The sequence below is a fragment of the Prionailurus viverrinus genome, chromosome D3 (assembly GCF_022837055.1).
Source record: "Prionailurus viverrinus isolate Anna chromosome D3, UM_Priviv_1.0, whole genome shotgun sequence".
Lineage (NCBI taxonomy): Eukaryota > Metazoa > Chordata > Mammalia > Carnivora > Felidae > Prionailurus > Prionailurus viverrinus.
Window position 1 is genome coordinate 25,069,771 of NC_062572.1, and position 27,840 is coordinate 25,097,610.

The following is a 27,840-nucleotide window of genomic DNA, read 5'->3' on the forward strand; positions in this document are numbered from 1 at the left end:
TGGCGCGCGGGGCCGGCGCGCGCGCCTAGCTGGCGGGACCGTTAGCTCGAGGCGGACGCGGCCCGGGCCCCGCGGGGATGGAGCAGTCGCCGCCGCCGGCTCCCGAGCCGACACCGGGGCCGACCCCGGCACGGAGCCGTAGGCGGCGGGAGCCGGAGTCGCCGCCGGCGCCGGCGCCGGTGAGTGCGTGAGGGGCGCGGGCCGGGAGACTTTCTTTGTGAAACTCCGTCGGTGCGAGCCGGGCCGGGCCTCGGCGACTGACGAGCGCCCGCGAGGCGGAACCCGTCCCGCCGTGCGGCTTCGAGTTGTCCCGCCTCGCGCCGTTCTGCGGCGGGATTCGGTCCGCCGCCTGCCCAGCTCGGTTTCGAAAGAGTGTGTATGTGCGCGCGCGCGCGCGCGGTTGGGGGGGGGGTGTATACAGTAGGCGTCTACTGCGCACCGCGTCTCCCCTGTTGCCTTCGCTCCCGCAGGGCGGCGGCTGCCCCCCGCCCAGGGCCCACAGGAGAGGGAGATGGCAGCCGCTCGGAGACAGGTGTCGGTGCAGCCCTGGGAGACTCAGGTGCCGACAGCCCCAGGTGGAATCACAGGGAGTAAGCGGTCCGTCCCTGGAAGCAACCAAATCTGTGCTCGGCGCAGCGTGATTTTGGAATGCTTGACATCCTTCCTGGCTTCATGGTGCCTTTGGGGGTGTCGGTCGGGGTGGAGGATGCTGAGCAAAATGGGCTTTGGAGGTGTGGCTCTCAGAGGGCGGGACGGGATGGCCCTGAGGATTTGGCTTCCCAAACCGCCCAGGCGGAGGAAACAAGCCGTAGCTTGGTAAGAATACTGGCGTCACAACTCTTCCCAGGGCCGTGGACTCCGACTCTGCAAGGCAGAGGAGCAGAGTTTGAATTTTTAACACTGTCCCAAGTTGTTAGGGTCAGGCAGGTTCGACAGGCACTGTTTCAGAGTAAGCTGCCAGCAGCCAGGGACCTGTTCTGTTTGGAGCTCACCATGGCATCCTGGTACCGGCGCAGTGCTTGGCACACGGTAGATGGTCATTCATTATTTGTAGGAAGACTGAATAACTCAGAGAGTTTCCAAAATAGGAGTTCTTGAGACATTTTCAGGAGCTTTTGAGATTAATATCTGTCAGATTTACTGTAAAATGTGATTTTTCTCAGGTCCCAACTTCTGTGACTGTTTATGTTGTAGGCAAAATCAGAGCATACATTGCTTAGTGCAAACTATCAACTTTGTATACCCTAGCTGTGTTAAAATTAATTCTAAAACAACGCCTGAATAAAAAACAAATGCGTGCTTCTTTCTCTTCATCATTTGGGAACACTAGGCTTAAAGGATTTTGTTCCTTTGAGGCAGGTAAATATTTACATTTTATCAAAGCAAATCTGAATTACTGTTTATTCAGAAAAGTTGGCTGTTTGCTTTAGACCTTCTGAGCATTTGTGGTTTTTATGCAACATTTTGAAAGTGAGATTAATGTTTAGTTCAGAGTTAATGCTAAAATAGAATTGTTTGAAAGTGACTTGATATTTCAGGGCTAGTTTTTTTTTTTTTTTTTTTTTTTTTTTTAATTTCAGTAGTTGATTTCATTTCACTCTCTTTTTTTTGACTGGAAAAATATGAATATATAGGAAGACAGGACTTTAGGAGTTGAGATTGCATCTGAGGAAGAAAAATTAGGTTCTTTATTCTTTGAGTCATTTTTGCAGTTTATGTGGATTTAAAAAATTTTTTTAATTGAAATACAATTGACATCTAACATTAGTTTCAGGTATAACATAATGATTTAATTTTTGTTTATATTGCAAAATGATCACCACAATAAGTCTAGTTAACATTCATCACCATACATAGTTATATGTTTTTTTCTTGTGATGAGAACTTTCAAGATCTACTGTCTTAGCACCTTTCAAATATATAATTCAGTATTATTAACCATAGTCACCACGCTGTACATCACATCCCCATCATTGCAATTTTTTAACTGTCTTAAAACAAACTCAACTTTGTTGAGGTATAATTCACCTACCCTAAAATTAACCTTTTCAGTGTAGATTCACTCTATGCCCAACATCACCATTATCTGCTTTTAGAGCATTTTCATCGTACTTCAAAGAAATTTTGTGCACGTTACCATTCCTTATTCCCCTTTGACCGGCTGCTGGCATTGAGCTATTCTGGACATTTCACATGATGTGATCTTATAGTTGTCTGGCTTCTTTCACTCCGCATAGTCCTTTTGAGGTCGTCCATGTTGTAGCATGTATAAATATTTCATTCCTTTTTATTACTGGATAATATTCCATTGATGGATGTACCACATTTTGTTTATCCATTTATCCATCAATAGACATGTGGGTATTTTCCTTTTTTTTTTTTTTTTTTTGGTTATTATGAATATTGCTGCTATGAACATTTATGTATAAGTTTTAGTGTGGACATATGTTTTATTTTCTCTTGGGCATATTCTAATTGCTGGATCATATGGTAACTCTATTTTAACCTTTTGAGGAGCTGGCAGACTGTTCCTATGGCACTACTACATTGTTTACATTCCCACCAACAGAGTATGAGGGTTCATTTCTCTACATCCTTGCCAATACTTGTTACTGTCTCTCTCTGTATTTCTCTTTAGCCATCCTAGTAGATCTAAAATGGTAACTCCTTGCCATTTTGATTTACATTTCCTTGCTGACTACTGATATTGGGGATTTTGTGTGTGTGCTTACTGGCCATTTGTATATCTTCTTTGGAGAAATGACTATTCAGATCCTTGGTCCATTTTTTAAATTGAGTTATTTGTATTGAGTTGTAGGAGTTATTTAAATATTCTGGATACTAAACCATAATCAGATATATGATTTACAAATACTTTTTCCCATTCTGTAGGTTGTCTTTTCACTTTTTTGATACTGTCTTTTGTTGAAAAACAAAGTTTTTAAGTGATGAAGTCCAATTTATTTGTTTTTTTCTTTTGCTGTTCATACTTCTGGCGTCATATCTAAGAATCCATTGCCAAATCCAAGGTCATGAAGATTTACCCCTGTGCTTTCTTCTAAGAGTTTATGTTTTTTTGAGCCCTTATATTGAGGTTGTTGATCTATTTTGAGTTAATTTTTGTGTGTGGTGTAAGGTAATGGTCCACATTCGTTCTTTTGCATATATTGAAAGGATTGCTTTTAAGCCCAGTGAATGGTCTTTGTACCCTATTGAAACCCAGCTGATTATGTGTTAGGTTTTATTTTTATTATTTATTTGTTTTAAGTTTATTAATTTATTTGAGAGAGAGGGAGAGCATGAGAGAGTGGGGGAGGGGAAGAGAGAGAGAGAGAGAGGGAGAGAGAGAGAGAATGAATGAATATCCCAAATAGACTCCTTGCTGTCAGCAAGGACCATGCTGCGGGACTCTATCTCACAAACCATGAGATCGTGACCTGAGCTGAAATCCAGAGTTGATGCTTACCCGACTGAGCCACCCAGGTGTCCCTGCTAGGTTTTATTTTTGGACTCTGAATTCTATTCTATTGTCTACCCTCTACCAGTACTATACTATTTGATTATAGTAGCTCTGTAATAGGTTTTGAAATTAAATGTAAATCCTGTAACTTTGTTCTTTTTCAAGACTGTTTTGGTTTTTCTGGGTCCCTTACTTAATGGATTTTAGGATCAGTTTTTTAATTTTTGCCAAAAAATTAGCTTGGATTTTTATAGAGATTGTGTTTAATCTGTCCTTTCATTGGTGTTTTGTAGCTTTCAGGTCCAAGACTTGACCTTGTTTCAAAAATTTATTAGTGTTTTATTTGATGCTATTATACATGGAACTGTTTTTAAAATTTCATATTGTTATTGTTTATCACTAGTTCATTGCTGGTATGTAGAAGAAATATAGTTGAGTTTTGGATAAATCTTTTGATCTCATCATTTAGTAGTAGACTGCTCACATTTTCTAGGTTTTGGCTCTGCTACTTACCAGTTCTATGTGTTTTGACAATTCTTACCTGTTATACATTTCAGTGTTCTCATTTGTATAATGGAACAGTAATATCCATCCCAAAGAAGTGTTAAATAAGAGAAAATGTTGATAGGTATTAAGAACAATGCCTCACATGTGGTGGGAATTTGATGTTTGTTATCTTATTCTGTTAAAATAACTCAATTTAAAAGCAAGCCAAAAAACAAAAAGCAAGCAAAACACCAAACCCAAACAAACAAAACCAAAAAAGCTTCCCAAACAAACCCAAAACCGTAGACCAAAAAAAAAAAAAAAAAAAAAAAAAAAAAATCCCCTATAGACCCCAAACCCACAAAGAAAAGCCACAGGCAAAAACCTCAAACCTCTTCCTGTCCCCATTACTCTTCTGTGATCTAAGACATCCCTGTGAGTACTTGAGGAGTAGTGAAAGATAAAGTCTCTAACACCTCACAATTGTATTGTAAAAGCAATTACCTAAATCTAGGCTACTATATAGGGTATTTGATAATGCATTATTTTGGTAAGTGTTATTAAAAATAATAAAAGTGTAACTCAGAAATATTTCTTTTTACACCATAGTTCTTATTAATGTGCTGTTCTTTTATTACCTATTTCTCCTAAAAGCAGAAGTAATATATTTTTCATTGAATTTGATGGTTACAATTCTTGTTTATTTTGAGTGATTGCTGTTTTTAAAAAAAAACCCTGTTAGAGCTGTGGCACCTAGGTGGTTCAGTAGGTTGAGTCCTGACTTGTGATCTTGGCTCAGGTTGTGATCTCACAGTTTCATGAGTTTGAGCCCACATCTGGCTCTGGCTCACTGACAGCGTGGAACCTCCTTGGGATTCTCTGTCTCTCTCTGTCTCTCTGTCTCTCTCTCTCTGTCTCTCTCTCTCTCTCTCTCTCTCTCTCTCTTGTCTCTGCCCCTCCCCCACTGGGCGTGTGTGTGTGTGTGTGTGTGTGTGTCTCAAAAATAAATAAATACTTGAAAACAAAACTGTGTTAGAGCCAAACCTGATGCTTAAATTTAATATTACTCTCATTTTTGTGTTTTTTTCAGTAGCCAGAGTAGGTTGCTATTTGGGAAGAAAACAGAGACACAGTGTAATCCAAATATGTTGCTGGAACATACCATATTCATTGAATGTGTATTCACTATGATCCAAAGAAAATAATTATTTACCTTGTAAATATTATTTTGACAATAAAAACTTACCTCCAAATTCACAACTGTAATTAAATTTATAACCCACAAACCCACAGATTGATAACTCATAGACATGTCTATAAGAAAATTTTAAATCAAAATTGATCTTTGTTTAAAAAAAACCTTTTATTATTATGACAGTTGTACATATACATTGCACAAAATTTAAAAAACAATTTAAAATAATTTAAAAGACAAGCCAAAGAAAAAAAAATAAAGTTATAATACTACCAATATGGGGATTACTACTATTAATACCTAAATAGGTATCTTACTTGGGGCACCTGGGTGGCTCTGTCGGTTAAGCCTTAGACTTTGGCTCAGGTCATGATCTCACGGTTTGTGAGTTTGAGCCCCACATTGGGCTCCGTGCTGACAGCTCAGAGCCTGGAGCCTGCTTCGGATTCTGTGTCTCCCTCTCTCTCTCTGCCCCACCTCTGCTTGCACTCTGTCTCTCAAAAATGAGTAAATGTTAAAAAATTTTTTTAAATACATATCTTTCTCAACTTTTTTGTGCATCTTTTTATCCAACAATATTTGCATACATATACACAAATGTTTATAGGTATTTCAACTAAGCCAAGATAAAAATACACAAAATAATCTTTAAAAATCAGCTTTATGGGGCCTCTGGGTGGCTCAGTCAGTTAAGCGTCTGACTCTTGATTTCATGCTTAGTTCATGATCTCATGGTTCATGGGATTGAGTCCTGCCACGGGCTCCATGTTGACAGCATGGAGCCTGCTGGGATTGTCTCCCTCTTTCTCTGCCCTTCCCCTACTCACATACACACTCTCTCAAAATAAATAAGTAAACTTAAAATTTTTTATTAAATTTAAATTAGATTAAAAATTTTTAATAAACTTTAAAAATTGGCTTTATGTAGGTATAATTTGCATACAATAAAATTTACTAATTTTAAGTGTATACTTATGTGAGTTCTTTTTTTTTCCCCCAAGAATCATTCTTCATTTTTAATTCAAAATAGTAACAATGAGAATAATATAGGAGTTACACCTACACTGAGTGGACATTGAGGGACATTCATGATCAATTCGCAAATGACTTGAGTTTGTATATCCCAGATATGTTGAACTTTAATACCACCAAAGTCAGCAAACCCTTTCATTTTGCTAAGATCTAGTCCTCAGAGGTCCAAGGCAATATAGAAATTGTGACCATATATGTATATGTATATATATATATATATATCTCAACATTTGGCCTTAGACCTTGCCCATACTTTTCTGTTGTAGTTGTGTGAATTCTGACAAATATATATAGTTTTGAAGTCACCACCACAGTCAGTAGAAGTAATAGACTGTTCCTTGTTATTACTGAGTGCTACTCCATTTTATGTGTCCTGCAATTTGTTATCCATTCACCAGTTAATGGACCTGTTTTTCCAGTTTTTGGTGATTGTGAAGAGAGCTATGAACATTCACATACAAGTCTTTGTGTGTTATATATATATATATATATATATATATATATATATATATATAAGAGTAAGTATTTAAGAGTGGGATTGCTGGTTTGTGTGATAAACATATGTAGGTACTGTTTTGAAATGTTTTTTCTTCAGTTGATCCACCCCCCACTTTCCATTTAAGTAGTTTCCTCTCACTAAGTGCTTTCGCATTATTCAATCATTGTTTTCCCAATCTGTCCCAAAATATTCTTGAAAGATTTTGTGTCAAAATCAGGGTCTAATTTAGGATCTAATCCAGAATCAGTATCTAATCATATCTTAGTTATTGTCACTTAAGTCTCTCTTAATCTCACATGGTCCCTTTTTTCATAACACTGACTCATCAAAGAGACCAAAACAGTTGTCCTAAAGAATGTCCTATTTTCTGGCTTTTTCTGGTGGTTTATATGTGGTGTCATTTATCTTGTTCCTCTGTTTACTATGAACTAGGCACTATATAAAAAGACTTCACGGATACAAGTTAAATTTTTTGACTATACAATTTACCGTTGTAACATAAGGCTCGTTTTATCATTAGTATTTTCTTGCTGTTGAGAATGGGAAAGCAGTGGTGATACAGTAAAACCTTGGATTGTGAGTAATTTGTTCTGCGAGTGTTCCGCAAGATGAGCAAACATTTCTAATAAGTTTTATTTAACTTCATAAAGAAGGGATGTCTTGCAATACGAGTAGTACGTGATGCCGAACGTCATATGGTCACAACTGAGCCCAGTGATTCTCTATTTCTGTCTCTCCCTGCGGGACTGTGGATGATCATCTTCCAGGCTCAGATGCTCGGTCTCAGGCCATGGTGTTTAGCAGAAATCAGTGATTTTTCAGAACGTCGGAAGGGGCCCACAACTGGCACTAGTGTGTTTTTTGTCCCTTCGAAGCGCCTATGGACAGTCCTTTGCTTTTCCACATAAGAGCAAGCTTAGGAATGCTTTGCTTCATTCTGGGTCAGGCTGGCTGCAGGTGCAGACCCTTTCCTCTGCTGCCTTATTGCCGGGTACATTAAATGCACTAGATGACAAGACTTTATTAATACTGTACTGTAGTCAGCATCAGTTAGTGATAGTGAAAGTTTTCCTGTACAATAATAACCCTCCTCTCTCTTGTCTCCCTCACACCAGCCACGAAGGTTTTCAAAGGTAAGTGCAGGTTAATTTATTTTTGTTCATATTTTATATTTTCTTTATATTTTATATTACAGTAGTGTAATCATTTTTATATGAATATTTTTGAGTTGTGGAACAAATCATCTGAGTTTCCATTATTTCTTATGGGGAGATTCGCTTTGATATACAAGTACTTTGGATTACAAGCATGTTTCTGGAACAGATTATGCTTGCAAACCAAGTTTTGCTGTAGTGTCTTTTTATTTTTTAACTAGTTCCTTTTACTAGAGATCAGAAGTGGTATTAGGAGGTTGATAAGGCAGTAACAGTAACTAGAGAGGACAGAAAATGGGGGAGGGAAATAGATGTGACAGCGTGTCTCTAATTGCCTTATTTTTCATCTTGAGGCTGTATTACCTCTAAGGGAGGATATTCCAGTCTGAAGAACGTGCATTATTTTAGTGGGTATTTATTATTTAATTTTTTTTTTTTTAGGATTTACTTATTTTTGAGAGACAGACCACGTGTGGGGGAGGGACAGAGAGAGGGAGACGCAGAATCCAAAGCAGGCTCCAGGCTCTGAGCTGTCAGCACAGAGCCCGGAGCGGGGCTTGAACCCACGGACCATGAGATCATGACCTGAGCCAAAGTCAGACGCTTAACTGACTGAGCCACCAAGGAGCCCAGGTATTTTCTTTTTTAATTAAGTAAGCTCTATGCCCAATGTGGGGCTTAAACTCATGACGCTGATACCAAGAGTCACATGCTCTACTGAGCTAGCCAGGTGCCCCTAACATGCATTATTTTAAATGATGAATAGAGAAAAGATAACTTGCAGCAATCTGAAATATGATTTGTTGAGATTCTGGTTGACAAATGATAATTTATAATGAGGATGTGGTACTATTTTGTGGATACAGCGCAGAATTGCTAAGAAATAGCAGGTGTTTGGGGCACCTGTGTGGCTCAGTGGCTTAAGCGTCCGACTTCAGCTTAGGTCATGATCTCACAGCTTGTGTGTTTGAGCTCCACATTGGGCTCTGTGCTGACAGCTCAGAGCCTGTAGCCTGCTTTGGATTCTGTATCTTCCTCTCTGTACCTCCCCTGCTTACACACACTCTCTCTCTCTCAAAAAATAATAAACATTAAAAAAAAATAGGTGGTCTAAGTAACAGCAAACCTGGCTTTGTGTTGTAATTTTGCAAGAGTAAAAAATAGGTTAGCGTTTTTTAATAGTGATTGTTAAGTAAGGGAAGGCATATAATTGTATGTGGCTTCTCATTCCATGATTATACATTTGGCATTTCTATGCTATCACTGGGTAAGTTTACTATCGTGGAAGTTTAAAAATTGCCATGGTAATTAATGTTTTAACTTACTATAACTTAGTTCAGCAAAGGGTAGGAAAAGTTTGTCAATATTCATTGCATTTGTAGAATTGCATGACGAATAGCCCTTTGATGGTGAAAATTACTCAGATTATTGTCATCTAATGTTAGTCATCGTAGGAATCATACTCTCCAGATGTATTCTTATTTTAAAACTACATTCCTTGGGGTGTCTTTCTTTCTGCCCCTCCCTGGCTTGCGCTATCTCTTTTTCTCTCAAAAGTAAATAAACGTTAAAAAAAGATAAAATAAGAATATGTCTAATCTTGACATTCCATGTTCATGGACCAGAGACTTAACATTGTTAACTTAACATGGCAGTGTTTCCCCAAGTGATGTACAGAGTCAGTGCATTCCCTATCAAAATCCCATCTGCCTTTTTGTGCAGAAATCTATAAGCTTATCCTAAAATCCAGATGGAAGTGTGGGGTACCCAGAATAGCCAAGACAATCTTGAAAAAGAACAAACTTAGAGAACTCACACTTCCCTATTTTAAAATCTATGAAACGATAGTAATTAAGTCAGTGTGGTACTGGCATTAGAATAACATAGATCAATGTAATTGAGAGTCCATTGTGTAAATTGTGTAAATTTCCCACATTTATGGTTAGTTGATTCTCAACAATGGTGTAAAGACCATTCAGCGGGGGAAAGAATGGTCTTTTCAACAAATGGTGTTGGACAACTAGATGTCCACATGCAAAAGAATGAATTTGAATCCTTGCCTCACACTATACACAAAAATAAACTCAAAATGCATCAAAGACCCAAACATAAGGGCAAAAATAATGAAACTCTTACTAGAAACAAAGCAGTAGGGACTCCTGGGTGGCTCAGTTGTTTAAGCATTTGGCTTCTGCTGGGGTCATGATCTCACAGTTCCTGAGTTTGAGCCCTGCAATGGGCTCTCTGCTATCAGCACAGAGCCTGCTTTGGATCCTCTCTCCCCAGCTTTCTCTGCCCCTCCCCCACTTGTGCTCGTGTTCTCTCTCTCGAAAATAAATAAACATTAAAAAAATTAAAAAAAGAAAACACAGGAGTAAATTTTTGTGACCTTGGGTTAGGCAGTGATTTTTACTTTATTTTTCTTGAGTAATTTCTATGCCCAACATGGGGCTTGAACTCACAACCCAGAATAAACAGTAGTTGCATGTTCTACTGACTGAGCCAGCCAGGTGCCCCGTAGGCAGTGATTTCTTAAATACCAAAAAGACAAGTAACAAAAGAAAAAGTAGATAAATTGGACTTAATTAAAAACTGACACTTGTGTGTGTCAAAGGACAGCATCTAGAAAGTGAAAAGAGGCCTTCCATAGGAGGCCTACATGCTGCTGTTAGAGCCTCCATCATGTCTCTAGTGATCCCTGAGAGTTCCAGCACGTTTTGCAAGTAGTCGGTATTGATGAGCAGTGGAAAATAGACTTTGCCATCACTGCAGTTAAGGATGTGGGGTAAAGATATGTGCATGTGGTGTTGAGGAGAGCAGAGACATCCACCTTACCAAGAGGGCAAAAGACTCTTTGAGGATGAGGTGGAATGTGTGATCAGTATTATGCAGAATTCACACCAGTATAAGATCTCAGACTGGTCCTGGAACAGACAAAAGGATGTGAAGGATGGAAAATACAGCTAGGTCCTGACCAATAGTCTGGACAAAAAACTTCATGAAGACTTAGAATGAAGAAGATTTGAGCCCACAGAGGGCTGCATCATTTCTAGAGACTTTGTGTCCCAGGCCAGCATGCTAAGACCACCTAGCTAAGCATGCTAAGGCTGCTTGTGGCTGCACTGTGGGTGTGTCCAAGAAGAAATATATCTACAGGCCTTGTCTGTTAATCTGTTAATAGTTTATGCACCGATGGCTTCCTTATTAAAAAAAAAAAAAAGGAAAGTGAAGAAATCCCACATAATGGAAGAAAATACTTACAAATCTGTGTGTGGTAACGGACTTGTGTCAAGAATACATAAAGAACTCTGGGGCTCCTGGGTGGCTCAGTCCATTAAGCATCCACCTCTTGATTTTGGCTCAGGTCATGATCTCACGGTTCATGGGATTGAGCCCTGTGTCTAGCTGGTGCTGACTGCACAGGGTCTGCTTGGGATTCTCTCTGTCTCTGTCCCTGTCCTGCTTGTGCGTGCCTGTGCATGCGTGTGCTCTCTCAAATAACATTAAAATTAAAAATATATATGTAAAGAACTCTCACAGCTCATGATAAGACAATCCAGTTTGGGGCGTCTGGGTGGCTCAGCTGGTTAAGCGTCCTACTTCGGCTCAGGTCATGATCTCACAGTTCGTGAGTTCGAGTCTCGCATCGGGCTCTGTGCTGAGAGCTCAGAGCCTGGAGCCTGCTCTGGATTCTGTGTCTCCCTCTCTCTCTGCTCTTCCCCTGCTTATGCTCAGTTTCTCTCTCCTTCAAAACAAACAAAAACATTAAAAGACAATCCAATGAAAAAGGAACAAAGTCTTTGAATATATATTTCTCAAAGAGTATGTACAAGTGACCATAAACACACGAAAAGGTATTAGTCATCAGGGCAGTAAGGTCAAAACGACAGTGAGATACCACTTCACACCTACTAGGATGCCTTAACAGTAAAAATGATAATAAGAAGTGCTGGTGAGGATGTGGAGAAATTGGAGTCCCCTCATACATTGCTGGTGAGAATGAGAAGTGGCTCAGCCATTGAGGAAAACAGTTTGGCATTTCTTTAGAATGCTAAACATGGAGCTTGCATATGGTACAGTAATTCTACTCCGATTATATATGTAGAGAGAAATGAAAAACTTCGTCTACACAAACACGAATGTTCATGGCAGCATGGACATTTAGTTGATACAACCTGTAAGTATATCAATTAACGCTTGAGTGAATCAACAAAATGTGGTATATTCATACAGTGGAATATTACTCAGCCATTCAGAAGGAAGAAGTATTAACACATGATATGATATAAACCTTGAAAATATTCTGAGTGAAAGAAGCTAGTCACAAGAGATCACATATTGTTTGATTCCGTTTATGTGAAATATTCAGAATAGGCAAATCCACAGATGCAGAAAGTGGATTAGTATTAGCCAGGGACTTGGGGTGAATGAGTGGGGAATGACTGTTAATGGGTATGGGGCTTCTTTGTGGGTGATTGAAATATTAAATTGTGGTAATGGTTACAAAACTCTGTGAATAAATAAAAAACCACTGAGCTTCACAGTTTAGTAGGATAAATTTGGAGAGCCTGGGTGGCTTAGTTGGTTAAGTGTCTGACTCTTGGTTTTGGCTCAGGTCATGATCTCATGGTTTAGTGAGGTCAGGCTCTCTGCTGGCAGCGCAGAGCCTGCTTGGGATTCTCTCCCTCCCTCTCTCTCTCTGCCCCTTCCCTACTTGCGCTGTCTCTTTCTCTCTGAAAATAAATAAACTTTAAGAAAATAGGATGAATTTTATGATATGTGAAATAATTCTTACTAGAGGTATAAAGAAAATCAACTAGAAAATGAAAAGAATGTCTAATCTTTTAAAATGCCATTAAAGATATTCTCCTAAAAAAAAAAATATTCTCTTACAGTCTTTGTTTGCCCCTCTCTCATTTTTTTTTTCCCTATTACATGATAAATGAGCAGGATTATACCTGTCATCTAAGATGATCCTGTCATCTAAAGCTGTCTTATGGAGTGACAAATGAAACCCAAAAGTAATAGTTTAAAAATAGAGTATATATGTATTAATAATTTCAAGCATATGGAAAAGTAGATTGACTCTAATAATAATGTCTATTTATTTTTGAGAGAGAGAGAGAGCGCGCGCGCACACATGAGCAGGGGAGGGACAGAGAGAGAGGGAGTCACAGAATTCGAAGGAGGCTCCAGGCTCTGAGGTGTCAGCACAGAGCCCGACCTGGGGCTTGAACTCATGAGCTGTGAGATCATGACCTGAGCCAAAATCGGACGCTTAACTGACTGAGCCACCCAGGTGCCCCAGATTGACTCTAATAATAAAACCTTACATTCTCTCATTAGTTTGATTTAGATTATTAATACTTTGTAATAGCTAGATATATTTGGGGAAATAGTTGAGATTTGTAGAATCTGTCTTTGCATTATCTAAAATAAAATGTTCACTAAGCATTTATGTAGAGTACATCTGAAATAAATAGGAATGAGAGTTTCTGTGAATTAAATGTTGCATGGACATGTTAGGGTGTGTGTCTGAACTTTGAAATAAACAGGTCTGTAAGTGACAGCATTTTTAATGGTAGTATATTGACCCTCATGTGCTTGTAAGATTATTGTGCCAAGTTGTAGAACAGAGGACACTGTCAACTTCATAAGACTTTCCCTGTGACCTGTCCTCTGAGACTAGCAGCTTAGTTTCCTGATATTTTGTTAGTGCAATTTGATATTAAGGAGTACATATATTAAAAAAAGCTAAGCACTTGGGTTGGCATAGTACCTTTTATTTTGGAGTTAACTGGTTACACATCTGGGTATGTTCTCTCAGGAATTTGCATGTTTGTAATATGATTTTGGAATTCAGGCACCTTCGTAGGGCATTTGGCCTTGTGTGTAGTTTCTTATCATTAGGAAAATTGTATTATAGCAGATTGCACAATTTCCTGAGAAAGTGCTAAAAACACTGCCACAATTCCTTTTGTTCTGTATGTAATGTTTTTGTACTGAGTGCTGTCTTGGATCCTCATGGTTTTAGCTTATGTAGATACAGGAGTTTTGAAAGTTGTTCCACTGTCAAATAATGCTCTTGTTAAATTAAAGAGCTTCCCAATCTCCACAAAGATTTATGAAAACCATTTATAAAAATTGTTCAGGAAATTGGCCATAAATTCCAAATATATTAAAAAAATAAAATTTCCATCAGGTATACTTGAGAGAACCATGTAAATTGTAGAGTAGTTGTATGGGGGCAGTGTTCCTTTCATAAGTATAGAGTCTGTCCCTTTGTCCCTCGGAAACGGGATGCCACTGGTAAGGGGGCCGCCCCCTCGACACCCATCAAGCAATGCTTGCTCCTTGGGAACCTGGTGCTAACCCATTCAAAGATGACCTGCTTCTGGGTTGGGATTTCGTCGGTAGCAGAGCAGCTCCCTTGCTGCAATCTGTTGAAAGTCAGCCCTCCACACAGGGTTTGTTTAAAAAAAAAAAAAAAAAAAAGTATAGAGTCTGTTGGGTTCAGATTATTGTAGCTAACATATTGTGCTTCCTATGTGTCTGACACTGTTCTTAGTCCTTTTTGCATATTAACTCATTTAGTCCTCCTAACTACCTTATGAGGTAGGTACCGTTGCTATTACCATTTTACATATGAGGAAACTGAGGTACAGTGAGGTTATCAAGTGACTTGCTCAAGATCACATATTATCCTGGACTGTGATTTAGCACTCTAGCTCTAGAGTCTATATTCTTTTTTATTTTTATTTTTTACATTTATTTATTATTGAGAGACAGAGAGAGCATGAGCACGGGAGGGGCAGAGAGAGAGGGAGACACAGAATCCGAAGCAGGTTCCATGCTCTGAGCTGTCAGCACAGAGCCTGACATGGGGCTCAAACTCACAAACTGTGAGATCATGACCTGAGCCGAAGTCAGACGCCCAGCTGACTGAGCCACCCAGGCACCCCTAGAGTCTATATTCTTAAACATTGTACTAGTTGGTCTTTGATTTGAATGATCATTAAGCAAATAGGATCAATTATAACTATCTTTTGCTATTAAATGTTAGAGTTATTGCAAGACAGTAATATAGGCAATTCCTTGAATGTCTTGTTAAAAACTAGTTTTTACTGTGAGGTTTAAGGTTATGTTGGCACAGTATTCTGGAATTCAAGTTTCTATAATGATAGAGCAAAGGGATGACTGTTTGATACTAAGTTTATTCTTGAATTTTATCATCTAGTAACTTTTTATCAGTCAAAGTTAAAATTAACTACAATGTAAGTGGTTTAATTCTTTAAGTATTTGAGGTTACAAAACGGTTATTAAACTAATAATGTAGTACCTAAAATAAATGTTTCTTGAATGAAGCATGGGGATTAACCCAGACAAGGAAGAAAAGTATTAAATGAAATGAGGCTATAAATAAAAACGATTTTTAAGATAGTAAAGGAATGATTCTAATTTCATATATATCTCTGAAATAAAAAGAATTAGAAAATAAGACCACTGCTTTTTTTTTTGTTTTTTTTTTGAGGTTGTCTTCATTTATTATCAGTGAGGAAAATCCTCATGAGTTAATATGCGTCCACTGTCCCCAGAGGTGTGTGCTGAGGGAGGGGGCCCTACAGCACTCCAGAGATAGCTTTTAGCAATAGTGCTTTGACCAGGAGCTGCTGGACACATTCCCTGGGGAATAGGCAGTTGTCTCCATTGGCTTCTCCTCTCCCATGGCCAACTCAGTGGGGTGAGTGGTCATCAGTCTTTGAGGGGGGCAAGTTGGGAGAGAACAGATAGTAGTCGAGTGTGAGAGGACATGAGGACAAGACTGGTGATGGCCACATACAGGGATGGGCCCACCATCCCCACCCCTGGGGTCCAAGTGAGGGGTCAGACTGTATAGTGTGTTAAGGAACCAGGGGAAAATGACTGCTTGTATCTTCCCTTCTTAATGTTGATGCGGAATCAGTGTTTATAGTGCAAATTAAAAATTGTTAACTAAAGACACAGCATATTAATACTGTAAATCATTTACTGATTCAGGATTTTAGCCCGAGGCTAGGTTTGCAAAATGGATGTATACAATTCTAATTTCCTGAAATAAGTTTTTTTGTTATTAAAAAATAGATTCTAGAAATTCTTCATTGGATTATTCTTCATTTGAATTTCCGGTGGCACGAAAATGTAGATATTTACTTAATAAATATTAATCTTTGAGCTTATTATTCTTAAAATAAAGAGAGTTGAAATAGTTGAATGTCTGGAGGCATTTTACGCTGCTACATTTTTTTATTAATTTTTTTTTAACGTTTATTTTTGAGAGAAAAGAGTGCGAGTGGGGGAGGGATAGAGAGGGGGACAGAGAATACCAGCCAGCTCTGCGTTGTCAGCGCAAAGCCAGATGTGAGGATTGAACTCTCAAACTGTGAGACCATGACCTGAGCTGAAGTCACACACTCAACCAACTGAGCCACCCAGTTGACTCCTCCCCCCCTCGCCTTTTTTTTAAGTTTATTTTATTTTGAGAGAGAGGGAGAGAGAGAGAGAGAGCGAGAGTGAATCTCAAGCAGGCTCCGTGCATCAGCAGTGCAGAGCCCAATGCAGGGCCCTTTATAAACAGGGCAGCAGGTGTATAGACATATGATTACTTATACTTTGGAGTACATATTTATTTCTTATTGAGGTTGGAAGACCTGGAATTAATTCATGTGTTTACATAGTTAAAATTTTTTAAAGTGTGCTTGTTTTCCTACCATTGTAATAGTTCGATTGATTTTACAGAGGGAGTTGTGAAATCTGTATTGATTAGCCTGAAAAAAATTTTCTTTAATTTTATTTATTTTGAGAGAAGAGAGAGAGAGAATGTATGCAAGTGCAAGTAGGGAAGGGGCAAAGAGAGAGAGAGGGAGAGAGAGAATCCCAAGCAGGCTCCACACTGTCAGCATGGAGCCCGATGCAGGGCTTGGTCTCACAAACTGTGAGATCATGACCTGAGCTGAAATCAAGAGTCGGTCTTGACTGAGCCACGCAGGTGCCTCTAAATTTTTTTTTTTTAGTTTTGTTTCTTGTGTAGTGTTTTATTACTTTTTGTAAATAGTGGCTTAAGATGAAGCAGTATTTTAACATTGGCTTTTGTAATCCTAAATCCTCAGTCATGACACTAAAAACATATATAATTATGGTTAGCAGTACTGCAAGAAAGTAAAAAATATTTTATTAAACTTACACTTATACAAAGTTTGTACGTAAGACATGTATTTAGTATTGAAGATCAGAGATTCTTTGTTTTATGTTCTCACCCCAGGATATTTGTGAGCTTCAGTCTATTTAAATAACAATTTATAAAATAAATTGTATGCATCTACCATGAATTAACTTACTTCTGATTTCTGAGTGTGACAGTAGTGAAGGTGGTAGTTTTATTTCGCAGTGTGGAAGATCATTTCATTGCTTAATTTTCTGTCCATTTTATCCTTTATTGCTCAGGGTACCAGGAGTTTGTTGCCAGGTTGGATGTTCTCAGCAGAGTCTTAAAAAATACTCCACATGTGAGAATATATCTATAGATAGATTTTCTGTCTAGCTACAAATCCAGATATGAACTTTAAAAAGCATGTAAGCAAGTTGTGTTCAACCAGTGTTACACTTCAAAGGCTGACTTCTGGGGCGCCTGGGTGGCGCAGTCGGTTAAAGCGTCCGACTTCAGCCAGGTCACGATCTCGCGGTCCGGGAGTTCGAGCCCCGCGTCAGGCTCTGGGCTGATGGCTCAGAGCCTGGAGCCTGTTTTCGATTCTGTGTCTCCCTCTCTCTCTGCCCCTCGCCCGCTTATGCTCTGTCTCTCTCTGTCCCAAAAATAAATAAACGTTGAAAAAAAAAATTTTTTTTTAAAAAGGCTGACTTCAATTTAGAGGAAGTTGTGTATCGTGGCCTTGTAGCATATATAGTGATCACAAGCATAGGATCTGAACCTTATTGTCCTGTGTATAAAGTGAGACTACTACCATTTCCTACTTCACAGTAAGGCTGTTGTAAGGATTAAATGAATTAATACATATATGCTATTTATTTATTTAAAAAAAAATTTTTTTTTTCAACGTTTATTTATTTTTGGGACAGAGAGAGACAGAGCATGAATGGGGGAGGGGCAGAGAGAGAGGGAGACACAGAATCGGAAACAGGCTCCAGGCTCTGAGCCATCAGCCCAGAGACTGACGCGGGGCTCGAACTCCCGGACCGCGAGATCGTGACCTGGCTGAAGTCGGACGCTTAACCGACTGCGCCACCCAGGCGCCCCCATATATGCTATTTAAAACAGTTCCAGGAATGTAGTAAACGCTAAATAAATGTTTGGTGTGTTTTTTGCTGTTGCCGTTATTACTACCATCTTTCTTACTCCTCAGGGTAGTGGGAGATCATTAAGTGGTGGATACAGATTGATATCATTGATTTTGATGCCCTGCACAAAGTTGTAGATTAAACAGTTTATGTGACCTTAGAGCAGAAAGTATTCTGCCAATTAAGTTATCTCTTAGCTCCAACTTTATCTTGTTTTTTCTGCTTTGTGAACCTGGGGCCTGGGACTCGAAAGCCACATTTCTGCATGGCCTGCCGCTCCCTGTGGCTGGCAGATTGGGGGCAGTAAAGGGCTGGAAGGGCAGGCAGGCAGGGACTGGTCTTTCTTCTTTGCTTCCTGTGGCCTTCCTCTCTGCTGTTTTTGTGAGTGACACCCTAACAACACTTCTTCATCCTGGCAGCAGCAGGACCTGCCTGTAGCTGTGACTGGATGCTGTTTGTAGTTTTTCCAACACTTGAGGACTGGTTTCATCAAGCTTTCTTCAGAGACCGCTTGCACCAGCAGCTAATGCTCCTCTTTAGAGGTCTGGGTGCCAGGCCCATCGTTTCTCTCCTTGGAATTCAGAGGCACCTGCCCCAGCCGAGCAGCGCCTTCTCCTCAGAAGTCTGACTTTAAGTGCCCTGGACCCCTCTTCTAAGCTTTTGTTAGCAGAGCCCTGGGCATGGTACCTGCTTTCTGCAGTTGCTACTTCTGTGATTCCTCAGAGTTCTCTTTTTGCCCCTTCAGCCGTTTACCTAGAAACTTCCTACTCGTTAACAAATCTTATATTAAGTTCTGTCTTTTTATTTATTTATTTAAAAAAAAATTTTTTTTTCAACGTTTATTTATTTTTGGGACAGAGAGAGACAGAGCATGAACGGGGGAGGGGCAGAGAGAGAGGGAGACACAGAATCAGAAACAGGCTCCAGGCTCTGAGCCATCAGCCCAGAGCCTGACGCGGGGCTTGAACTCACGGACCGCGAGATCGTGACCTGGCCAAAGTCGGACGCTTAACCGACTGCGCCACCCAGGCGCCCCCAAGTTCTGTCTTTTTAAATAACAGGTATGATTCCTGTCTTCTGACTGATCCTGGCTGATACAGATAGAGGTGATAAGGACTAGTAGCCAACATGGGTTTGCTTAAGAACTTGTCATTACCTTTTTTTTTTTTTTTAAGGGTTCTAAGATGACATAGTATATCTTGATTTTCCTAAATAATTTTATAAAGTATTCCATGATAATCTTATGAACATGACTCTTGTGGATTTAAAGATAATAAACTTGTTGAATTAGGGAATCATAGAGGTGATAAAAACCTGCAGGAAGTCTGTACCAAAACACAGGACTCTATTTTTTAAATCTAGTCTCATACAGTAATACTGTTTCTTAGATGAAGGCATGAGAGTTTCACAAATTTTAGACAGGTGTATACTACACTGAAAGAATTAGAATTCAAAGGGGTAGTGATATACTAGAACAGTATAATGAAACCATGAAGGTATATATTCTGTAATCTTGAGGGCAGGGACCATGTCTGCTTTTCTTTTTTTATGTCCAGTCCTTAGTAAGTGCCTGGCAAGAGTATGTGCTCCATAAGTGAATATGTTGATAAACCAAGGCAAAACTAATCAATTATAAGTGAGTTTTTCCATTTAGGTTCAAAAACACATGAGATGTGCCTGGGTGTTTCAGTTGGTTAAACATCTGACTCTTTAAACAATTAAACAATTTTATTTTTTAGAGAAAGAGGAGAGCATGCACACATGAGCAGGGGTGGGGCACAGGGGAGGACAGAAGATCCAAAGTGGGCTCCGTGCTGACAGCAGAGAGCCCGATGTGGGGCGCAAACTCACGAACCATGAGATCATGACCTGAGCTGAAGTTGGACACGCAACCGACTGAGCCACCCAGGTGCCCCACATCTGACTCTTGATTTCAGTTCATGAGATCAAGCCCTGAGTTGGGCTCAGAGCTGACAGCGTGGAGCCTGCTTGGGATTCTCTCTGTCCCTCTCTCTCTCTCTGCTCTTTCCTTGCTCACACTCTGTCTCAAATAAACATTGAAAAAAATAAAAAAACAAACCTATGAAAAAAACCTTACTTATCAGCATATATGGGAAGAAGTTTTGGGTTGTCTATAAGCTCCACATGAACTATCTTCAATCACTAAGTTAGTGAATGCAGTCTTAGTATTCATTAATGAAAATATTGTTACAGTCTTAGTATCATCATTTCCTGTTCCTCACCTAAAGATTTACTGGTACACTGGGGATGATTGAAGTGACAAATTTGTGATAACTTGTTTTCTTGAGAAAACACTCCACAGTGAGGGAAGGGAAAGGAAATACTAGGGAGACTTTTTTTTTTTTTTTAAAGCCACGGGGCAGTCATTCCTGTATAGTTCCTGACCATCCTTTTAGCAGCCTCTCAGTTCTGGGAAGGCATAAGCTGGCCTAGGTGTACATAGTCCTTAATTAAGGATTTACTAGATTGCTACTTTTCAGCCCTTACAAATTACTGAGGGCACTTGGGCTTTTTTTTTGTTTGTTTTTAAATTTATATCCAAATTAGTTAGCATATAGTGCAACAGTGATTTCAGGAGTAGATTCCTTAGTGCCCCTTACGCATTTAGCACCCCCCCACACCCCCTCCAGTAACCCTCTGTTCTCCATATTTATGAGTCTCTTCTGTTTTGTCCCCCTCCCTGTTTTTATATTATTTTTGTTTCCCTTCCCTTATGTTCATCTGTTTTGTCTCTTAAAGCCCTCATATGAGTGAAGTCATATGATATTTGTCTTTCTCTGACTAATTTCGCTTAGCATAATACCCTCCAGTTCCATCCATGTAGTTGCAAAGAGGGCACTTGGGCTTTTAAATGGGGAAGTGGTGGGAGAGCTATACCTTATCAAATAGAAATGAACAGGCACCCTAACTTATCCAACCAGCCCTTTTATAATGTACTCATTCCTTTTCTTCTCCTCTCCCTTGCTCTTTCTCCCAAATGAAAAGGAAATGTTGCAGGGACAGAAGTTCAGCATACAACTGTCCTAAACCACACATGCTATAAGAAGCATACAAAAGATGTGAGAGTTGGGTATACTGTCTGAAGGCAGAACACTTAATATGTTCTTTAGGGCAGAAAACTCAGACCAGTGTGTGGAAATTAATCAGGAGGCAGATTTAGGCTAATGAAAGTGCAACTGAACCAACGTGGGTATGTATCCTCCTTGGTGGGTCATAGAAACTATACCAGGTGAGTTGTTGCACAAAGTTTATTTGCAGCAAATAAGGAGATTACGGGAAATAGCTTCCAGAGCTGTGACTCCCAGAATGAGAGAGAAAGAGAGAGAAGGGGTTGGCAGGGGGGAGAGAGAATGGGTACTTTTGTTTAGGATTAGGATGAATATTTAGAAGGGAAGCCTTGTCATCCTATGTAGAGGTGGGAATAAGGTCACACATGCGCCTTAAGGAAACATGCCTATACTTACATTGTATGTTATGTAAATGAGGCTTGTGCTCCTCTTTGGATGGGGATTTTAGTATAATGAGCTAATTGCCATTCATTCCAGGGGTCACTCAGTGGTCCATCTCTGCAGGTGAACGTCAGGGGTTTAGTTCAAGTGGTCCAGGTCTGGGTGGTCTGAGCCGGTGGGAGGTCTTGTCAGGACAGTTGCTGTCACCTGAGGGGTGGTTTTGGGTTTCCTTCCCCTGAATTAAGAGGTAAGCTGGAAAGAAGGAAAGAAGAGCTCAAGAAAAAACCCTAAGACAAAGGTTAATGAGTACAAGCAGGTGGGCAGTAAAGATCAGGTCTTGGGATCTGGCTGGTGACAAAAGGAAAAAACCTTTCTAGACAGCAAACGATAGGAGGTTGTATTTTCTGATGAGGGCTTGGGACAGGGTGTACCCCGAGGGCATATTTATACAGTAGGGATCAAATGGGCGAATGGTAAAGATGCAGTCAATTTCCTTTTTGCAGTATTGTGATGTTTAACCTGGTGTCTCATCTGATTGAAGGACCATCCTATTGGCTGACAGCATTTTCTGAGGAAATATTTGTCTATTTCAGTTCTGGAACAAATGATAATCTCAAAGTTGTGCAATTAAATCATGGCTTAGAAGATTTTGATTTGAAAAATTTCTAAGCAGACATCCACATAAACCACAGAACAAAATCTCAAGTGTTTCTATAAACTTTCAGTTCTGTGTAACATAACTCCCCTTTGAATTCTCCAGGTCAGATTACTACGAAATATTCCCTTAAGTAACTAACTAAATAAACCAAGATTACTGAGGTTTTCTTACATTTTAAATGACGTCTGGTAAAAACAATTGAGTAGTTGATATCAATGGTGAGATTTTGCAGTGGTGGGGGTTCGAAGCTGACGGCCAATAAAGAATTCTTGAAGACGTCTTTGATTCAAAAAGGTGATTTTATTAAAGCACAGGGACAGGACCTGTGGGCAGGAAGAGCTGCACTAGGGGTGTGAAGAGTGACTGATTATATATGATGGATTTGGGGAAGTAGAGGCAAAAGGGAGGCCTCCAGGAGGACTTCCGTATGCTAAAGAGGACTCCTGAGTTACTGAGGGCTTGCTATTGTCAAGCTACTTTTTTCTCTAATGAGGGATTAACATTAGGACAGTAGGGGGTTCCTGGAGAAATGTTATACTCTGTATTTATCTCAAGTATTTGTCAATGGGCTGTAGGTTATAAAAAATTTAATTTTACCTGCCATTTCCTCCTTGCCTTTGTTCCCCACATCACTATGGAGGGAGGGTGATATTAAGGGCTTCTAAGAAACTGAGTCTATAGGTTTCTGGAAATGAAGCTATTGATAAGATTGCCTTTTTCTTGCAATTTACTAAGATATTGGTAAACTGATGGAGACTCATGTTCTGTATGACTGTGATCTCTATCAGTTAACCATTTGTTTCCTTTCCTTTGTTCTTGGGCTGCCTGCCTGAGGAATATCACACATATCCCACCTGGGGGTGGGGGGTGGGGGTTGTTAGCTTGTGCTTTGCCCTCAGCTTGCCTTATGTTCCTCATCATCAAGCTATTTCTGGTGACAGTTAGCAGAATTGATTAGGCATCATAGACTTTTATTCTCCGTAGCCAGGAAACTCCCAGCAGTTCACTGTTTTGTGGACTCCAAGTGAAAGACGACTTAACTTCCGTTTTGACCTCAAACTTTCTAATTGATTAAGTTATTTGCAGCTGCATCTCTTAACTCAGGCAAAAGACCCTGAGCAAAGTATCCACTGGGGGAGGGGGGATGGAAACTACCCCCTCAAGCAATAAGGACTGCTCTCAACCAGCAAGACCCCTCCTGATGGACACCCTTATAGTGGCTGGACCTTTACTGCCCACCTGCACACATCACCGACTTTTGTCCCACATTTTCCTTATATAAACCTGCAAGTATTTTTGGCACTTTGGAGACAGTCTTTGAGACTCTAGTCCCCCGTCTTCCCGGTGTTGGCCTCGCTGGAATAAATTCCTCATTTGGTTCACCACTGTTGTCTCTCCGGCTTTGGATTTTGGCAGCTGCGAGAGGCGAAACCTGGTCTGAGTGGGACACCTGGAGTCAGGTGTACTTTCATCCCAGCACCCCGACTACACAAGTGAGGTCCATGGTTCAGTTCACAGCTACACCAAGAATTACCTGTAGACTGACTAAACAAAATAACTTGTTTACGTGCATGCTTCTTTCCCCCCAAATTTGTATAGATACTGTTTGATTCATAAAATGTACATTTATTTAAAGACAGTACTGAATTCAGAGTAGCCTTTGCTGTTTGTATTTCTCAATTAGCGGTCTTAAAATGTACAGCTAAGAAATCAGAAAAAGGTTTTGATGTCTGAAAGGAGTCAAGAGAGGAGAAAGTATTGGCAATGATTGATCCAGATCAGATGGTGGCAAACTTTTAAAAAGGGCCTGACAGCAGATACTTTAGGTTTTATGGGCTGTAGTCTTTGTTGTGATACTAAAGTCCGCCACTGTAACACAAAAGCAGACTTAAACAATGTATAAATAAATGGACGTGGCTACGTTCCAATAAAACTTTATTTCCAAGAACAGGCAGTTGAAGTTTTCTGAGCCCTGATCTAGATTTTGTTAAAGTGACTTCAAATTCTCAAAATTAACTTTAAAACAATGGAAGTGGGGGGCGCCTGGGTAGCTCAGTTAAGCGGCGACTTCAGCTCAGGTCACGATCTTGCGGTTCGTGAGCTCAAGCCCCACGTGGGGCTCTGTGCTGACAGCTTGGAGCCTGGATCCTGCTTCGGATTCTGTGTCTCCCTCTCTCTCTGCCGCACACCCTCTCACACTCTGTTGATCTCTCAAAATAAATGAACGTTAAAAAAAAAAAAGATGGAAGTGGACGAGGGGTTAGACTCTAATCAGTTTTTACACCTTACACAACACTTGATGAGGTGGACAAAGTCAAAAGAAATAGAAAAATTCAATTTCCTTATAATTTGCAGCCCATTGACAAATACCTGAAATGGGCAGAGTAGGACATTCCTCAAGGAATTCACAACTGCCTTAATGTTAATGCTTTGCTAGAGGCAGAAAACAACGTTAGCTTGACAATAGCCAGACCTCCAGGATCCTACAAGTATTCTTTAACAGATGAAAATTCCTTTAGAAACTTCCTTTATGTCCTACTCCTCCCCCCACTAGAAGTATGTAATCCATCTCTCCTCACAGAGGAGCTTCTCCTGCCCATGGGTCCTGTCCCCATGCTTTAATAAAAATACCTTTTTGCACCAAATATGTCTCAAGAATTCTTTCTTGGCTGTTTACCCCTGGCCTACATCACATCAGGGTGATCAGGGACATTTCCTGCCAACCATGACCCTTACATTGGATTAAAATATCCACTTTGTAAGTCTGTTGGTAAGTGTCAAGTTTCGAATCCTGTATTTCTGTCCTTTGACCTTCGTTTTATTCTCCTCTCGTTGATGTTGAATACACAGAGATTTATATTTTCATCAGTTATGCATTCCTAGGTTCTGGATTGAGTCTGTTCATTTGCAGCATTCTTTCCTTCTAATTATCTCATGGTGGGCTTTTTTGGGTCATATTTATTTCAATAAAAGGTAGTTCCTTTTCCTTGATTCTAGTGCACTTCACTTTGGGACTTTCTGGTAAAATAGTGAAAGACTTGAAATGGATTTGGAAAAAGATTACTAGGTGCCTTCGGGTGAGTAGGTTGCCTGGAATGTATGTACCTTTCTGGATTATCTGATTCTATGAAGTTTTCACCTTTCATGGTCTTTGAACTGCTTTATACTTCTGTTCATTGTCCAAACTGATAGCAATGCAAATTATTCTTGTCCATAGATATGCAAATGATTATTTCCAGGTGGAGGGGCAATTGATTTCACTTTCTTCCTCTGGAAAGGCCAGTTTGCATCTATTTGCAGAGAAATTTATTTCATCATTTTTGATTGCTTATACATGTGGGGTACTTTGAACATTTTACTGGGTTACTCATTAATTAATGAGTTAAGTAAAGTCTTTGAAGTGTGTTCATTTCATATTTGTATGAGAGTCATAGTTTTACAAAAATGGATATTATAACAGGAACAAAGGTTATTTAGTGGTTTTTATTCACTAGTTCACCTGTCAAAATGCATTTCAAAAAAGAAGAACATGAAAGTACTAGTAAGCTCAGAGATAAATAATACCCTCAGGAATTTTTATTATTTGTCATAATTGCTGAAAAATGGTGTGAAAATTGCTGAAAATTTAAGGGCATGATATAACGTAAATTATGCTTATATGTTAGTTTAAGTTGCATGTATTTGTAACTTGGTTGAATAACTAACTTTGACATGTGTGTTTTGAGTATCTGTTGTTTGGATGGGCTGGAGTGGGCAGATGCCGACCCCCCCAGGCATGGGGTGGCCTTGCTATTTTCCACATTAGTCTTAAAAGAAAGGGGTTGGCTGTTTACCTAATAAAATGATATCAACTTATTTATAATCATCTCAAGTTAATAGAACAGTATAGAAACACAAAGTTATGAATATCAGATTTATGTTTGTTAAAAAACAAAATTCATCTGAGTAGATGTGAAGATCTAATGGCTTTATTCAGTGATTCTTGAATCAGGCAGATTCTGACTAGCAAGTAGAAAGGAGCTGTGGGGGGACACAGAATGGAGGGCTTTTATAGGGAGAAGGGGTCAGAAAAAGGAAGTTTCTAACAAAGAGTCGATTGTTTCAGGCAAGGTCACCTTCCTTTGGGGGAAGGGTGGCGGTGGAGGGCTGTTATGCAAATTATCTCACTAGTGCTGATCAGGTAATTCCAGACTGAGTTGTTACAGGTTACATCCCTGAGAGAGGTTGAAACTACAATTAGGTTAGATATTAGGTCTTGATTTGCTGTCATGGGGCAAGTGAACTCCATTTTGGGCCTGTTGTTCCTTTTTTGAGGGGGGAGGATGCAGGCAGGGAAGGGACAGAGAGGGAGGGAATCCCAAGCAGCCTCCTTGCTGCCAGTGCCAGCTCAGAGCCCGAGGCCGAGCTGGAACTCATGAACTGCAAGATGGTGACCTTGAGCTGAAATCAAGAGTCGACACTTAACCAGCTGAGCCACCCAGGCACTCCTAATCATCCCTTTTGATCAGACTCTCACATTAACTGAGAGACAGGATAAAAATTTAAATCATTAACGTCACTCCAATCTATTGCTCTGAAGCTCTTGAAGTTTTTGTGGATCCTTTGTGTGGTGTTCATGACATTTGTTGCTTAATCTCTTATATTCACAGGGCACAACTTCAGGTTCACATTTTTTTAAAGTTGGTCATCTCTTTGTTCCTTTTCTGACGTTCCAGTCTTAGGAAGATCATTTGCTTGGTGGTAAGTGTGAGCAAATGTGTTTAAAGCCTTTGAGAGAATACAGCATGCTAGGGAGACTGCTATGACTATGATAAGCAGGATAATTCCCAACATCTGGAGTTCACTTACCATGGTCCCTAAGACCCAAACAAATCAAAATCAGGTAGGTCAAAGAAAGACCTCATTGGAGGGGTCACTTGAAAAAAATTTTTTTTTAATATTTATTTTTGATAGAGAATGAGAGAGTGTGATCAGGAAAGGGGCAGAGAGAGAGAGAGACGGAGACACAGAATCCAAAGCAGGCTACAGGTTCCCAGCTGTTAGCACAGGGCCTGATGAGGGGCTCGAACTCACGTACCTCAAGATCATGACCTGAGCCAAAGTTGGATGCTTAACCAACTGAGCCACCCAGGCGCCCTGAAGGAGTCATCTTTTTAAGCCAAGTGGCTTGCTCAGTAATCTTATGTACCTGAGTTTCAGCTTCTCCATGAGTGTTAATCCAGGTGCAGCAGGTGGTGTTGGCCAGGGAAGTAGGGCCCTGCCAAAGGAAGCAAATCTAGAATCATGAGTGCCTCCTGGTAATTCCCATTTCAGTCCGTGGTTCAGTACTGGGAAGGTGACAGCTGTGGAAGCCAGTGAAATTTTAAGGGTTTGTAGACCACACATGCTTTTTTATTCTGGTTATCCTTGCCTGTGTTCCTTTCTTTGTATAGAGCTTGTACATAAAGTTCCCCAAGTTTGGGGTTGTTAACCAGAGACAGGAAAAAGACCAGAGTGGGGTGGGGGGGGGGGGGGGAGTGTCTCTAGCATCATGGATAGATCAGAGCTCTTGATGAAA

At 40.0% G+C, this 27,840-nt stretch overlaps 1 protein-coding gene and 1 pseudogene across 5 annotated transcripts in view; both read left to right on the forward strand.

The window, feature by feature from the left end:
* Positions 1-27,840, forward strand: part of TTC28 (tetratricopeptide repeat domain 28) — a 635,539-nt gene continuing 607,699 nt past the window's right edge. For all 5 annotated transcript variants that reach the window (XM_047827138.1, XM_047827139.1, XM_047827140.1 and 2 more), the window contains exon 1: positions 1-179. In XM_047827138.1, coding sequence (XP_047683094.1) covers positions 78-179 — 102 coding nt within the window. In that variant the 5' untranslated portion in view covers positions 1-77. The remainder of the gene's footprint in view (positions 180-27,840) is intronic.
* LOC125148833 (40S ribosomal protein S18-like) lies at positions 10,509-10,918 on the forward strand (annotated as a pseudogene).